This window comes from Seriola dumerili, unplaced genomic scaffold (assembly GCF_002260705.1).
Source record: "Seriola dumerili isolate Sdu_G_001 unplaced genomic scaffold, Sdu_1.0 BDQW01000331.1, whole genome shotgun sequence".
Lineage (NCBI taxonomy): Eukaryota > Metazoa > Chordata > Actinopteri > Carangiformes > Carangidae > Seriola > Seriola dumerili.
In genome coordinates, this window is record NW_019174586.1 from 6,052,032 (window position 1) to 6,070,060 (window position 18,029).

At 41.1% G+C, this 18,029-nt stretch overlaps 1 protein-coding gene across 1 annotated transcript in view; it reads right to left on the reverse strand.

The window, feature by feature from the left end:
- The window catches only part of LOC111232634 (fibroblast growth factor receptor-like 1), a 69,097-nt gene that overhangs the window by 37,032 nt on the left and 14,036 nt on the right, over nucleotides 1-18,029 (reverse strand). The window contains exon 3 of the mRNA XM_022760237.1: nucleotides 4,871-5,143. Coding sequence (XP_022615958.1) covers nucleotides 4,871-5,143 — 273 coding nt within the window. The remainder of the gene's footprint in view (nucleotides 1-4,870; nucleotides 5,144-18,029) is intronic.

An 18,029-nucleotide genomic window follows, 5' to 3' on the forward strand; every position in this document is an offset into this window, starting at 1 on the left:
CATGAGAACACAAAAACAGAGGAGGTATCAGGATGGAGGAACTGAGGGATAGAGAGATGATGTGGGTCTGCAACCTGATCCGATGTGTTAGTTTCTGGCCGGAAGACAGCTGCAGTCTCACACATGCAATGCAGTTCAATGGAAAAAGAACAGACCTGGATGAAGGAGCACAAATCACTTTTAAAGAACTGGATGCTGCTCGTTGTGAAATAAAAGTAGACTGAAGCAGCAATTTGAAATCATTTAGTCTTCATGCAACATCACACTGAATTGTCACGACATACAGGACTGAGCTGTGTGACGTCAGCATGTCAGTGTGTATTAAATGATCATTTATTTTAGTTGAGTTTAGCAGCGTTAGTGAACTAATCCTGGCACAAATCCACAAAGCTTTATTTCAGTAAATGTTCAACAGAATCATTTTTCTGAAACAAACGTCTTTCAAGTCTTGCTTTGGGTTTATTTTCCATTTGTCACGTTTCATGTTGCGCCTCCATTTTTCTTCTTTCAACATTCATTATATAGCTGCCTCTTGATGAACATAAATCATGTACAAGCTCATTTATTCAAACATTCATTATGTCTATGTTTGTGTCTCTTTTTCTTCATTGTTCTTCAATTATGACCAGATGTCAGCTGCTATGGTTAAAACGCCTAAATCAACACAAATAAGCACATCAGTCACTTATGAATGGACCTGCACACACACAAACGCACACACACACACACACACACACACACACACACACACAAAAGTGGGCATTCATTGATGAACATGATCATTAAGACTAAAAACTGCATTTTTATATCCATGTGCACTAAAAGCACACACACACACGCATTGACGGTCACGCACCAACATACACACACATGACTCCAAACCGCTTCCTTCCCTCTTACGCACGGCTTCCCATCTCTGCTCCAGACACGCTCCCATTGTCATCACATCTGGTTTGAACTATAAATCTTCAATCATTCATCTGCGAGTGGGGAAACAATTTCAGAATTTCATACAAGCGAGTAGGAAAGACAGACAGCAGAGAAAAGAAAGACAAATCACGGAGGAGAGTAGGAGGAAGAAATAAGAGCTTTTCTGGCACTCACTTTTTGAAGGACACCTAGTTTTCTCGAGCAGAACAAAAATATCTTTCTCAGTTTCACTTCACTGGTGGTCCCATAAATCGGCGCACACCAACGCATACATACACATGTACACAAACCCTCAGATAAACAAGCACACACACACACACACACAGACTCATATTTACTCATGCAAACATTTGCCAACCCACACACAATAAAAGAACAAATACTTCAAGGAATCCTCTAATTTCCCCTGCTAACAAAAAGCCTTCACAGAACGCCTCTCCATCACTTCCAACCACTGGGCAGCAGTACAGTGGACGTTTTATGGCAATCAAATGCTATTACGCCCTTGAAAAATGGGAAACTGTGAAAATATTGATACAAATTAAAATGTGGTCAGGGAAAAATGAGCCGGCCGACTGAGGAAGGAGAATGAGGGCCGAGATTGAGTGCTAATAGGAAAAAGGTGTTAAAGATACTTTGGGTTAGCAAGTGAGAGGGAAAGACAATAAGCCGCAGGTGTGGGCTCATTACTGTGAAACGGAGCGGTCATAGAATAATTACCGCAGGACCACACAAGAGAGGAGCGGAGATGAAAGCAGAGAGAGGGAGGCAAGAAGGGGAGGAAGTGAGGAGGCGAAGCTAAACAGCAGAGAGAAAAACACCGAACCCAGCAGAAGAAAACAACACTACAGCACAAAAAAAAAAAAAACCTCTTCATTTCCATCTCGTAATAATCACATGAGGACCAGCCATCACTTTCTTAAGACACATACAACTGCATCCATACATGCAGCCAGTACCCTCATGCTTTGGACGTCATTGCCCATGCAGATTGTCCCAGCTATGAAAACACCGCTTTCCACGCTAACTGCCTCTCCAAGGAGACGCTGTGGCATGATTCCTGGCTTGAATTACAGAGAGGGGGGGGGTCATCTTTGAAGGTTAACCTGGTGGAGCACAGAGTATCTCTGGGTACCATTTGTGCAATCTAGGAATGTAGTGATGTAGCCTCTTATGCTTGTACAGCATGTGAACTTTGTACATTCGTCAGCTGTTGGCAGTTTTCTTGAAGCTAGTTGGAGTATGACATGAATGTTTTGTCAGCTTGTCTGTGTTTTCTTTAATATTTTCTTTTAATTAACTAATTTGTTTTTATCTTCTGAGGAAAATCTCATTTCAATGTCCATTTAGTAGCTGTTCAGGAGCTTTTGTTCCTATCACACATTTCCCTCAGCAGATAGAGTTTACCCTGTTGTCATGGTAGATGTAGATTTTCTTTTTCTTTAGGCACTTTAAGGACTTCTCATCTGTGTTGGCCTCTTAAGGAGTCCTTACGTCCTTTCTTCTTAGAGAGAATTCTTAGAAAAAATGGTAAATTTAAACATCTGACATTGGACACTGGGAAATATCCATCCAAGGAAGACTGTGTGACACGACTGTGTGACACGACTGAACACTCCAGAACAGCTGGTGCATTCACTTTGACATGAGACTGTTTTGTCAGCTACACCTATATTGCTGGGAGCACATGAAAACATCCAACAATTACATATTATAAACAATTTATGAACCTTCTATCTTATAAACTCTCCTGAAATGTGGTGTTTCTCTGTCAAAAAGAAATGAATCCTTCTCAATTCACATGGTAAATTACAGTTTGGGGATCCATTCAAGGCCTGATTTTCAGTGTCCAATGAGATGAGACTAAATTAACTGACAAACTTGAGTGGATTTGTCATGTCCGTCATCTCTGAAACATGTGTATGTGTGTGCAAATTGTGAGAGTGAGAGAGAGAGAGAGAGAGAGAGAGAGAGAGAGAGAGAGAGAGAGAGAGGCAGCAGCTGTCTGCATGGATGACCTCAGCGGCAGCTGTTGCCCCCCTGCCCCGCTGCCCTCTGTATGCCAGCCCGCCTTTGAAGTTCAGGTCAAGACCGATACAGCTTTGGATCACATACCGATAATCATTACTGGAGAATAAAAGGATGTTATTTACTAACAATATTCCAAATTATTGTGGGATGCAAATGTATTTCTGCAGCTTCCACTGGGATGCAAATTTGACAGCAACCAAGAAAACAGGAGAAAAATCAGCTGTTTCACTAATGCAGTTTAAGTGAGATTGGTATCTATGGATATCAATTTTACTGCACCTTTAAGAGGAAAACCAATGTGAACTCTCTTTTATAACTCTTGGATGTTTGCTTCTTAATTGGTTTCATGTCTCAAATCATTAACCATCAAAAACAAAGATGTTTTTAAAACTTTTGAAACACAAAGGGGGGCAAGAAAGATTTAAAAATCTTGTAACACTGTTAGCTTGGGCACAGTATTGAATTTAAATTCCAAGATTTATGAAAACACAGTAAACATGTATCATTGAGATACGGCAAATATCGGCTGGTGATATCTGTATCAGAGCAATTTACTCGTGGCCGTCTTTGGAGCACCGATGCCAGGCAGAAAGAGATGCTTCAGTTAGATTCTCTGGAAGGCAGTGCAGCCTTAATCTCCCTGTTGGCATCTGCTCTACTGACTGAAACCTGACACACACACACACACACACACACACACACACACACACACACACACACACACACACACACACACACACACACACACACACACACACACACACACACACACACACACACACACACACACACACACACACACAGAGTGGCATGTGCCTAAATGCATGGAATGAGCACACACAGAGCAGGGTGTGGAGACACCCCAGCACACAAAGACAGACACACACACACATACTGACTGTACATGTCCTCCCTCCAGGTATTTTGTTTACATGGATGAGAGTTGTGGGAAGCAGCTATTTGAGTCCCTGTAGTCAGACACACACACCTGCATGTGAGCAGGAAGGTTGTCAGAGTCCTCAGGGCCACAGACTACATCCACCACATAAAAACTCAGTGTTTTCTACAACTGAGACAAACAAAACCAGACTCACTCACATCCCTCTCAGCTTTCTGTGTGTAGAACTGGAAAATGATAATATAGGAAAAATGAACAAACCACAACAATGTCTCTTTCATGGTGACATCTAAACTGAGACACACACAAAAACGTGACATTCCACACTACACTGACGCAAAGACCTACACACAAACACAGAGCATCTTCTTCAACAAATCCCTCATTCATAATTAAACAGGAACACACAAGCACAATAACTGTGGTCACAAACACACACACGAGCATAAAAACCCAGACAAAAGCAGTGTTTCATTGTCTGAAGAACTACACAGGCTTCAGTATAATGGCCCCACCAACCTAACCTGGCTAATTATATCCTAGAAAAACTCACAGAGCAGAGTCAATGGGAGCAAGCAAGCATGGAAAACCACAAAGAGAGACAGGCAGAAAAATCATGTGCGATGAAGACAAGACTACGCAAGTACAGAAAACCAAATGCAGACTTAAATTAATGGAAAGAAAGGGAGAGAGGATGAGAGGAATAAAAGTGCAACAAAAAATATTGTGATTTACTTGTGGATGGCGTTTTTTTTATATCGGTCTGTCATCATACAAACACACACGTAAACACTCGAATCACACTGCTTCAACAAAAGACTCCTCAAAAATAAATGTCGTGTGTGTGGGAGATTTTACACAAGTTTGTTTTAAACGTGAGGCACTGCTGAATATAACGAGCCTGTAGTGTTTTTTTTTTTTACTACTGGTCCAATGTATTCATGTTTTGTCCGTTTAATTCAAAGGTTTGTTTTGGTGTGTCATGTCAGAGAAACTTTTTTTATTACTTACCTATAACGATGAGTGTGTAGTTGATGTTCACGCTGCCAAAGCCGTTGGTGGCCTTACAGATGTACGTTCCCGCATCCTCAGTCTCCACATCTTTAATTCGCAAAGCGTGTTGTAACACCCTGAACCGTGTCCAGCCACTGTGGATGTTGCGGCCGTCCTTGGTCCACATGATGAGAGGCGGGGGGTCGCCCTCCACAGGGCAGGGCAGCTTCATGGTGCGACCGAGGCGGATGCTCTGCCGGTGGGCCACCCGCTCTGACACCCTGGGGGGACCTTGTTGACAGACGAAGAAAAGGAGAGTTATCGAAATTATGAAACCTCCAAATTTTTCATGTTTGCTTACAGAAAATGGTTGTGTATTTTTTGTTTCCAGCAGCAACAAAATCTGGTGTTACATAACATACATCATTGAGGGATAACCTGGATGTGAGCGTTTTCACAAAGTGTGGTTGCTACATCCCCAGAGCAATGAGAGTATCGAGACACGGAATGATTTTAAAAGAAGTAGATGTGTCGACAGGTTTAGGGGGAAGATTAAGATGACCTCTCATAAAGCTTCTTTTCCTGATGTGCCCCCATCTTCTGACACCCTAACACATCATGCACCTCATCACAAATAACCAGTCCAAATATGGCAAGAAACACACAGGAATGATCCTTTAACCTTTAGTGAGCTTATAATGGCTTAGCTAAAACACTGACATTTTAACAATAAAATCCCCCGGGAGCAAACACACAGCCAAGCAGTGAGTTTAATATCAACTGAGATGTCGTGTTGAGACATAAAATCAGGTGTGACCTTGACCACTCAGTAGCTGGTCTACCGTGAAACTGCACACTAGAAAAACAAAGAGGGGTGGAGGAGCAGCCTGACTGACTGAAAAGGATGTAAGGAAATGAATGATGGAGAGAAGTAGGGGTGATGGAGTTTGCCAATAAGGACGAGGGGGAGGAGAAATAGAGGAGAAGGAAGGTAAGGAGAGAAGAAAGGAGGAAATGAAGGGGATGAGGGAGGATGGAATTTAAGGGAGTACGTCTGAGGAGTGAGAGGGAGTAAAATACGGCCAAATAGGAGAGTAATACAAAGAAAGACAAACAGGAAGATAGAGAGATGGTAGGAGGAGGGATGTAGGAGTTAGCAAGGTTCAGTGCATAACGGACATCTCTGTTTGGTCACTCATTACTCCTTTTGGGTTAAAACAATACCCTCCAAACATAGCACTAAAAACACATAATAGGCCACCATGTAGTGAACAAAGTGTCCTGACACACTACAAAAGGCAACTGTATGGAAATCCATCAGAAAACAACCCACTTCAGGTCACGTCCTGTAGATTCAACATCTTAAAGGAAGGACAAAGGCTGTTTCATGTTAACAATGTGCCTGATAGAGGCTTATCTATCTGAATGCATGTCATCTGATAAAGGACAGAAACACATGTAAACATGGCCTTAAATATATAACATTTGAGGTTTGACGCCTTCTTATCACAGTCAATGAACACAGCCTGATGCCAGACATTGCGTATGGAGACCTTTAACCTGCCCTTGTGAACAACTGGTTTAATGAACAGCTGCAGACGGGTTTGTGCAGAAGGAAGGGACAGAGAAGTTGGGATGCGGTCACAGAAGAAGGATAGATGGCAGATCTGAATGACATCGCTCGATTTCTTACTGCAAATGACATAACCAGACTTCTGATGTAGCTCACACTGTCACCAAGATGACATCTCAAATGCTCTACTATGGCTCACAGTGACATCATTAGAGTTCTACTGTAACTGATGACATCACTAGAATTCTGCTGAAGCTCACAATATCATCACTAGAGTTATGACATCATTAGTGATCGTGTCTCATTTTGCATTAGTGCATAAGTGGCCGTGCTATGTAGAAGGTAAGAGGCCTTCATTAGAGGCAGGCCTCTATTTCTAATTCCCTCTGTTTGATATGTACAATTGGTCGTAGCGGTATTTTAGTATGAAGCATTGTTTTCATCCACTCTTGTCAAAGTTACTACATTACACAACAATACAAAATCAACACTTCCTTTCAGATTAAAAGCCCTCTAGCATTGCTGTGCTGGCGTGCTGCAGTTAGCGTACTGTCTGTATATATTTTTGATATTGGTAGTTTCAGTCCTCCGTATAATAAAGTTGTAATGCACCGTAAATGTTATTCTTTAACATTTGATGTTTTAGGTACTGGGGGAAAATGGCTACTCCCAGGCAACATGTTCAGCTGTCAGGAAATTGTCAACATTCACCTGTGTGTACTTTTACTTTTTTGTATTTCTCTAAGAAGAAGTAGTTGGTAGGCATAAGCAAGAGTAGCCAACATGGTTTCACCACCAGACTTCAAATTTAAAGCACAGACTTCACATCACTTCCCAACACTGTCCAGCTGTCACAGAAACAAAGCAACACAAGGATCTTGATTCATTCCCTCCAGTGTGCAGCTGCAGATACAGGAGAGGAATATGGTGGCTCAAGCTGTATAAATTAAAGGTGCAAGGGCAAGCAGTTACAGTAGTCTCTATCACGACAGGCCGCTGTTTTAACAGGAGAGCAGAAGGTGGACACAATGATGGATGGATGGAGGTAGAATGTGTGAAAAAGACATTAGTCACATGGAGGTATTCACGGGAGCTTTTCTCCTCCTCCTCCTCCTCGTACTTGGATGGTGTAATGTGTTCGCTCAGCTGTATGGCTTTCTCATCAGGGGCCCGACAGCTCACTCTTTCTCCCTTTCCCTACTCTCTATTTCTTTCTTTTCTCTGGTTAAGTGTGCTTATTCATCCCTTGTTCTCTTGCTTTGTGTTGCTATTTCCTTCTTTTATATATCTCCCTGAATACATATAAATTATTTTTTTCTTTTCTTGCTTTAACACCTGTTTCCCGTTTTATCTGTTTTATCTATTTTGTCCCATTTCCACATACGTATATCTTTCTCTATATCTATATTATCCCTTTAATTTTCATTCACTTCTATTTATTTCTCCTCTTTTCTTCCTCCGACAGATTGAAATCTCATTCCCCTGAACTCTCACTACTCCCCTGCTACCTCTCTCTCTCTTGCCCTTAACCCCTCACTTCCTTTTACTACCTCCTCCTGTCCTCTCTTTCTCCCTGTCATCACTCCCATCAACCTCTCTGCCTCTCTCTGTTTTGCTCTCTTACTCCCTGCTCTCTCTTTTCTCTTTCATCACGCTCATTCACACCAACGTCTTCGTTCAGTTCCATATTTTTTCTTTCTCTCTGAAGTGATTTACTGGTCTCCTGCCTTTTTCAGATCCGCGCACACAACTTCAGCTTCCCCCAGTCTCTTCCCCAGAGGATCACAGGGGCAGGACCTCTAACTGAACCTCTCAACTTTCGACAGTTAACCTCTCCTACACTCTCCCTCATCAACCACTTTTCATCCTCCCCTCCCTCTCTGCTTGATGAAGGGAATACAGTTTAGCAGCCTCCTTTCCTCTCTCTCCCTTCCCATCCTCATCATAGTCCTGGACCTCCCTTTCCACGGCCCATGACCGATGTAAAGTCTTTTTAAATCTGTCTCTAGGGGTGAAACTGAAGCAAGTAAAAGATCTATTCTTCTTCTTTCATGCAACGTGTGTGTGTGTGTGTATGTGTGTGTGTGTGTGTGTGTGTGTGTGTGTGTGTGTGTGTGTGTGTGCGCACGTGCAGGCCCTTCTGAACATTTATGTGTTGCTAAATGTTAGTGTTAGAAAAAATGCTACACATACTGTATATAGTCAAATTGCACTAATTATGTGTCTCTGTGTGCTTGAGCATCTTTGTCTGTTTATCTGTTGGGTTGCCTGCATCTTTGTATTTGTGTGTGTGTGTGTGTGTGTGTGTGTGTGTGTGTGTGTGTGTTTGTGGGAGCAGAGAAAATTGCAGTGTTTAGTCCAATTGGGGCTTATGGCAGTCCCTTGCCTAAAACTAACTTCCCACGACAACGTAAAGCACCTTGAAGATTGTTTGTCTGATGCACACAGACATGCACACGAAGCATGCACACCCTCCGTCTCCTTCCCTTTATACAGCAGGGAGTATGTAGGTTGGTTATATGTGCATGCCTGGTATCATGCAGCCTAATGACAGGAAAATACAGCCCACGTCAGACACACACTACTCCCACAGAGGCAGAACCCTCCAGCTCTGAACTGCACATCCCCTTGCGTGGACTGAGGGAGAAAGTCTGAAGGCCAAATAAATCAGTACAGACAGTCTGTTCTTTTAGCAGTTACACTCAAAACAACTCAAAATGAACTGCTTATATGGTCATCTAGGTTGAATTAGGCTGTACGCAGTTCTCTTCACAGGCTTCTGAGTACAAATAATATCAGCAGGATTTATGGTGCAGAGGTTTCCAGTACAGAAGGACAATGACTGATCAACAGTATAAAATACCTAAAAATAATCTACAGTCTAGTACAGTGTATGTTATATACTATAGTCGTACAGTATTGTGTAAAATATAAATAAGTGTGTGTTTTGCAGTAAAATATAGTAAAGTGCAGCATTGTCTTATCTTCTTTAGAGTAAAGCATCAAGGTGTTAACTTCGGAAACAGTAGTTTGACAAATGAGTGTAACTCAAGGTCCACTTACTAGTTTTTACAGCGACCTATGATTTAACCAGTTAATTAAAACATTATTAAAAGGTCTTAATTTATGCACCAACATAGAGACAAAGTCCTTAAAAGTCCTACTGTGGTCCAGTCTAGCTCTGTGTCATCCAGTTCAGTGTTGTCTAGACCAGACTAGTGTATTAATGCCTGGCTTGGCTCAGTCTGGACTAGTCAAGACTGAAGAGGTCTTATACTGCCCAATATAGTCCAGTCTATCCAGTTGGCACTTGTCTAGTCTGTACATTTGAATTCAGAAAGGTCTGCTCTAACCTTTGTCTGGTTCTAGCAACAGTAGAGCAGGTCTAGTAGATCCTCCTGGCTTTGTCTCATACTCTCAGACCTGGCCTACAAATACTACTCTCACACCTTTGCATTTTCACACGCTAACATTAGCAGATATAACCCTGTAGAGTTTTGTGTCAACTCACAGTTTTACTGTGTTTTCTTTGGTTGTCTATTCTGCATTCTTCTTTCAAACTCAAAGACCACTGGCAGCCGATGTCTGAGCATGGTGGTGTTTTTTTAAAATCAGACTCACTAATGCCTTCCACAGACATTTCCAGGAGTGAAATTTTCTTAGATGAAAAAATAAAATAAAATTAGGCCACTGTTGGCTAACAATGGAGGATTGGTAATATACTTTACATTAGAGGGAGAACAATAAACACCTACCGTCCATCATAAGGACACACATGACATTTCTTGAAATCAGTTGAAAAATAGTTTCAGCATCCAAATATTTCCAATTTTGTAATTGCTGGGAAAACACCTACTAAATTGGTCAATTTTTGTGTTGCATAGGGTGACAGCCGGGACTGCTCTTTATGTTTTAGTTTTGCATCCAGAGTTTGTTCTATTAAGCCCCTTAACGTTCCACTCGTCTCTGAGTCAGATGGTTCTGCAGAGTCCAACACAACGTTGTTGTTGGCAGGGAAACGAGACTGGAGCTAGAGGAGAGAGCTGAGGAATGCTTTTGATGGAGAGCACTTAACAGCGGGACACAGCGTTGATGTACTGCGCAAGGTAGAGGTGTGCGTGTGTGTGTGTGTGTTGAGCATGCTGAGCTATGTGTCACTCTGTGTATTTCTCGAAAGACTGGAGAATCCGTAAGACAACTGAGTCCTCAAGAGGTCATCATTATTATCTGATCAGTTATACAAGTAACATTTACCTCATTGTTTCTACCTTGTGCTTTTAACTAAGCTCAGTTTATGAACTGGCTTAATGAAGGTTAATCCTCCCACAATGTGCTTCAACAAAAATTTGTGTGTGCACTGTTCCAATTACCCCAATACACGTAAGTCTCATATTTATGCAATGCTTTTTCTGAAACCCTGTAATCCCCTGCTGTTACTTTTTTGTATCTCAATTCTCTTCATAAGCCTGGATCCTGTTATCACTCTCTAAACTGACCATGACCAGTGGGATTGCTTGTTGTGAAACACCACATTAGTTGAATCAAGCTGTTGAGTTTTTTTTTTTTTTTTTTAAATCAGGCAGCTTACACTGACATAATTAACACCCAAAAAGCTTGTGTCTTCCTCTTCCTTCTCTGTCACTGACATACACACACTCAAGCACACGCTGAGTTACATTTCTTTGTCCTGAGGCAACAGGCAGAGTGATGGGTAAGTGCACATGAAGTTGTCTTCCTCAGGTGCGCGCACACACACACACACACACACACACACACACACACACACACACACACACACACAAACATGACTACACTGACAATTTCTCGCTTTGACCCAGTCACTTCCACCCCATCAATAGGTCAACTGCTGATTGTTATTCTGTCCTGACAGTTAACACGAGGCCCGAGGCTGGGGAGGATACACCGACATCATTGAAAGGATACACACACGTATACACATAAAACCTAAAGCCTACACTTGTGTCTCTCTCTCTCTCTCTCTCTCTCTCTCTCTCACACACACACACACACACACACACACACACACACAATCATGCAAGAAAAACACACAGCAGCCAGAAAAACTTTGAGGAATCTGCTGAGTGGTTGGTACGGCAACCTGATCCCCTAAGCGACTCACACCACCAGCTTTCTGAGAGCACACACTCAAGCACACACTCAAGGTGTAAAACCTTTTTGTAACCCCATTTTTTAATTTGTTTTATCGCACCTTTAATAGAAATGTGATTTGTTCTCTTGCTTTTCTTTCTTCCCTTCTCCTTTCACTCTCTCCATCTTTACCTCTCTGTCCCTCTCTTTCTGCCCCTTCCACTGCAGCCTTTCTAATAGCTGGTTATATTGTTCCACCTTCCTTTTCTTCTTGCTGCTGCACCTGTCTGCTTTTCACCAGAGAAAAACCTCTCCACAATCGGGATTAAGAATAAGAATCAAGGCTGTTATATAGAGGAAATCTACTGAACAAGCTGCTGAGTTAGAAAAACTAAGAGGAGGAAACTTTCACTCCTCATAATAACACATCACACATGTAGACAGTGCCCTGAATGGCCCCCCAAAATTTAGAGTGTGAAAATGATATAAAATTACCACATAGTCACGCTGTTCCTTCCAAAAATAAAGAGCAGTGTTTAAATTTCATGCTAATGTTCTCTGAAACTAGCGGAGTAAGGTGCAAAATGCACCACAGACCTTTTCCTGTTGGGTTTATACTTGGCAAGAGCAATAAATTTGGTCCATTTAGGACGGTCCTGGCCTAAAAACTAAGAAGCAATGAATCATTTTTAATGACACACCCCACCCAAATGACTACAGGAGAGAAGATTTATGAAAGCGATTAATTTATTTAACTGAGGTAAAAGGAAACTGTTTTAATGAGGGCTATTTGCCACTCTGAAATCGCCACATTTATGCAATGTGGGAAAAAATGCATAGATTTGCTTCTAAAGAATTTATTGAGTCTTAATATCATTCTTTGCGCAAGTCATTGGTTCAGCTACATACAAGCTGAAGCTCGTTTGTGGTGAATATGGACTAAGGTTCATTTGTACAGAAATATATTTTCAGTTTTGAAAGTCAAATTCATAAACCTGTCAAGGAAGGCAACCTGCCCGCTCCAAAAATAAACACGGTAGTTTAATTTCTTAAAAGAAAGACAGAGGAAATTCTAACAGTGGAAAATGGAAATGAGGCTTTTGAGGAAACTGAGACAGAGAACATAAAGTTCTACAAACCACCAAGAACCTGAGGGCGGCTTGAACCTAGAACATTCTTTTAAAGCTTATAAAAGGCTTTACAAAAACCACATCATGCACAGTATGAACTTGTGTGAGTATAGAAACAATTTGGGGCCATTATATAAAAGCAGATTAAGGAAAGTGATGAAAGTACAGTAAGGAAAGAAAAACTAATTTCATGCGTGAAAGATATTAGAAAGACACACACACACACACACACACACACACACACACACACACACACACACACACACACACACACACACCTTTGGCAGACAGTTCAGGGAATGGAGTCAAGAAGGTTTAAAGAGAAGGAATTAACCCACAAAAACAACTACCTGCTAACATTTGAGGATTTAAAGGTAAACTGCAAGCTGGATAAGGAACTGATATTCTAATACTACCTCAAATAAAAACATACTGTATGTACTTTGTTTTCTATAACCTTGTATTACGCTTACAACTTGTGAGACAAAAAGAAAAAAGGAAAAACAGATTGACAGTGCTACAAACATCCTCAACGGCCCATTAACATCTGGCAGTTATGACTTGTTTAAAACTGATCTGCTGGTTACACATGAACGAAGGCACAATATGTTACTGCTGTCTTTCATGAACAGAGACAGAGGGGAAATTAGATTTTACACTGTTTGACAGTGAGCATGTTAAAATGCCACACCTGTCTCTAGTGCCGACAGAGTGTCTCCAAAGCATCCATGTGACCTGATGAGGTTTGTTTTATATTATCGATGAAGTTATTTCTACACTTTTTGTGTCTCAACTCGCTGAACCATACAGCATATGGTACGTATGTATAGAAATAAAGAGATTGCCTGATTACTACTTTTTTTTGACTGAAGAGGGAATTGCTTTTGCAAGCTTCTGTGGACATGTTTGGAAAAAATGAGGGATAAGGGATTAAAGCATCCAGGGAAATTTAGACAATAACCTTATAGATCCTAAAGCAACAGGGCAAAAAAGGTGGGGAAAAAGTGAATGGAGAATGGAAAGGTGAGCATGAAAAAGACTGAATACATGGGGCAAGGAGGCCAGCTGGGGCTGAAAGTAGGTCAAAGGCCATAAGTACTATTCCAGTTCAGTGTGTGTATTTGTATAAATGTGTGTGTGTGTGCGCATGTGTATGTACATCATTCCTGCTTGGTCTGTATGGAGGCTGGAGACTGGGTTACATTTTAAGGCAAAATAAGACCTGAGACAGACAGGGAGCAGACATCCTGATCCTGAGCCACTTATTAAGAAGTATAACAGATTACAGTACAAAGCTTACCGGCTTCTTTTATTTTTTTCTTCAATAAATGTAACACCCATTCAAGATAAACTGCCAGTCAAAAATGAAGAGCTTTGCAGGGTTCAGACAGCAAAATTTAAGGTGCTTTAGTGCGACAGAGAATCGGAGAACGGTGTAAAAGAAATGCGAAACTCAGCTATTTCTTGCTTTTTGTATTTTATATACGTCTTTGATGTAATACTGTACTGTTCTGTCGGCTGCATATTATATATAAGGTGACTGCAGCTGTGTGTAGCACTATTGCCCTCAGGGACGATAGAGAATATCTTCTCTTATCTTAAGACAAATTACACCAGGAAACTGGTGAAGGACATGTCTGATTCTGTCTGGGAGAGCAGATTCAAGTTTTGCATTAAAGGTCAAACTGTTAAATACTTACAAGGGCACATGAGTGAAAGAGCAACATTTTTACACACAGAGAGAATTTAGACATGCGGATGGGTAAATAGCTTCACCCTTTCACTCTAGCCAACCTTCACCAGTGACTTCTAACACAAGCTGGAAAGTCTCACAGCAGGTGTTGTTACATGTCTGGGGGAGTCCGGGGTCGGGGTCAATTTACTTCAGTATTCAGTCACTGTCAGGTTATAGTCACCAGCAGTGGACACGACACGACATTTACATTTAACTGTAGTATACTGACCTCAACAAAATGCCCATCATAAATCATAATCTGCATCTTGTATGGTAAATATATCGTGTGTGTGTTTGCAGAGAGCATCGTGTCTTATAGATAAGACAGTTGGTGCAAGATAAGAAATAGTTCACACTCTTGAATGTGTGTATGAATGTGTGTATGAATGTATGTGTGTGTGTGTGTGTGTATGTGTGTGTGCGTGTGTGAGAAGCAAACCGGTGTCCTCGACCTAACTTTTATCAGTATTCTGGAGGCAGACACTGTTACTCATTAACAGCAGTGAAAACACACACACACACACACATACACACACACACACACACACACACACACACACACACACACACACACACACACACACACAGTCCTACCTCAACAACAGTGGACTGTCGGATTACACAAAAGTGGACCACTATTTCAACTCCTTTCGAAAAAAAGAGAAATTCAAAGTTTTATCATAATATAAGCGACAAAATGCTTTTGTAAATCTATTTTAAAAATTGTCATGAAGGGACTTGCAGCCCTGTGCGACGTCTACCTATCAGACCAGTGACCTCCATGGTCTCCAGTGTCTGTGTAGTGATCACAGACTGGGACATGATGCATATAAAGGTTTTCTTGATGTCTTTTAAAAACAGACCATTTAATGATATTGTTAAATGCATTAGCACTAGTGGCCAAAACAACTAAGCATGTAATTCATAACGACAGTGTATTTTACCTGCTGTTAATGAAGTAGGCTAATATAGCAGTGGCTAGTTTAGGACACAGACACACACTCAAACGCAGTCACAGTACCACCACCTGCTGTGGTGCCCTTTAGTGATAAAGAGGTGAATATTTGCTGTGAGCGAGTCGTTCATATTGACATAACACAAGGAGACGAGAGAGAGAGACTGATTTTATAAGCCCCTGGAGTTGACTTCCTGGCAGTTAAATAACTGCAGATAAAATATAAATGGGCTTTAGTTAATTAGGAAGGCCAAAACATCATGCACAGAGACTTATGTGTGTTTTATTACATCTGATTTCATTATTTCATTATTTCATTATTTCATTATTGTGTGTTTGATTATTTTCAGGACGCTTGCTACTTTGAGTGCTTCAGTTAAGCTAAAGCAATTGTTCCAACAGCGTTTCAATGACTACATTTCAGTGTGAGGTTAAGACCCATTTTGTTCAAAGGTGGTTTTATGTAACCTAGATGTACTTTACTTTTTAGCCAAATTTTGGCCAAGTTTCAAGCCAGAAATATAGGCATTTTTTGACCTGCATCTCACCAAATCAATACTTATTGTGTCATCAGTTAAATAAACATGGCTTCTATCTCTCTAGTTTTTAATCTCATCAATAATAGAGGTTTAACCTGTTGTTTTTTACAGAGGACATCCTTGGTAACAGTAACAAGTACATTTTTGTCTTTACATTATGTAAATATTTTATAGACCAACACAAAGTGCCTCATAGTTAGAAAAAAAGACAATAAAAGAATTTGGCAAAATAATTATAACTAACAAAAGCAGGAAGAAATAAGGACTTAATTTCAAAAGAATAAAAACAGAACCTAAGGACATGCTACACACTCAAGCTACATAATCCAGTCTTCCGTCTTTCCTCACCCTCCTTCTTCCTCATGTATTTCCTCCTTTTCTCCCTCAAATTTCCTCCTCCTCCTCCACCTGTGTGTTTTCTGGTTCATTGGGTGGGGAGTTAGACATTCCAAGCATGCACATAACACATAACACATAACACACACACACGCACGCACGCACGCACGCACGCACGCACGCACGCACAAACACACACAGACACGCACACACACACCACACACAGACGCACACGCATGCCCCCCTCCACATTCCACACCAATCCTCAGCCGTAACTAAGTCCATTTGTTCAGCTCAGGTCACTGTCTCATCTTAACCTACTGTGTGTGTGAGAGAGAGGGGATTAGGGGTGTGTGTGTGTGTGTGTGTGTGTGTGTGTGTGTGTGTGTATGAGACCGCTTGTGCTTAACCTTACCTCTTTTTTTTGACTGACATTCAAATGTCTCTCAAAGCCATAAAAGAGGGGGAGAAAAACAGAAAATGAAGATTCAACAGTCCTACTGATGTCTCACACAAACCTGAAATCTGTAACCTTTAACCTTTAAAATACATACACCTCCCAGCTAACAAGGGACTGAACCTGTACATTTACAGCATATACATCACAAGAGTCTAAGCAGTGTTTATGGCAAGTGAGGGTAGGTGAGGGTGGGGGCCATGACAGGCTATGACGATTGAGATTTACATTTACAGTAGAACGTGCTCCCCTGTGATGACGTTTGAAGAATGAAAGTTGAGGGGTTGCATCTATAAACCGCACTTGACAACATGTGATAAGCTGTACTAACATGAGGATTTTACAAGTTGAATTTAAAAGATTTCCCTGTTATCAAATCTTTTTATGGCCCTACTGGAGCACTGAAATGTATGAGACATGTATGAATGATGGCTTTAATACACTGCATGAGGATTTACACACAGATAAGAAATTGGCAAGAGTCCTGCTCCCTATTCATCACGGTAAGAAGCAAAAATATTCACCGTACGGATCATTCCTTTCACAAAACTAAATATGTGTGTGTGTCCTGATACATACAGTATTTCCCATGATGCACAGAGCAAGTCAGGAACAGAGCCTGAGAAGTGTTGATTGAAACAAACACACACACACACACACACACACACACACACACACACACACACACACACACACACAGACAGACAATTCCTTAATTCCGCCTGAAATGAATCAGTCATCATGTCACTTGTAGCTGTCAGTATGGACTAATCTCTGCTCAGTCTGCCTCCCTCATGTTTTCTTCATCTCTTGTTCTTGTTTTCCTCTCATCATTCTGCATATATATGTGAGCGTGCATGTCATAATTACAGGGGGGAACGAGAAAAAACAAAACAAAATAAAACCAACACAGAACCCATGACATTACAATCCTTTTTTCTATCTGCCTAAACCAGTAGCATACCATTTAAAATGCTACAGCTAACAAGTGGTGGAAAAGTATTTAGATCCATTAAGATCCTGAGTAAAAGTGGCAATGTAAAAGCAACAGTAGGAGAAGCAGTGGTAATACAGCATTGTAACAGTACTCATTCAAAGTTTTATTTCTTGCATACTCACACAGGTGTTAATTGTCCCAAACTAAAATGACAACAAAACAAACAGGAGACTGTGGGCGATGCCAAACGTGTTCAGTCTGTGTTTGCTCACACAGTCCTGAATAGAGGTCTAATCACATCAAGTGAAAACACCTGCGCAGGTGAGCCATGGGCGTGTAGGGGCTTAAAGTATCACAAGTCAAAGTACTCCTGCAGAACGGGAGGTTTAACAGTGTTTTATTGGTA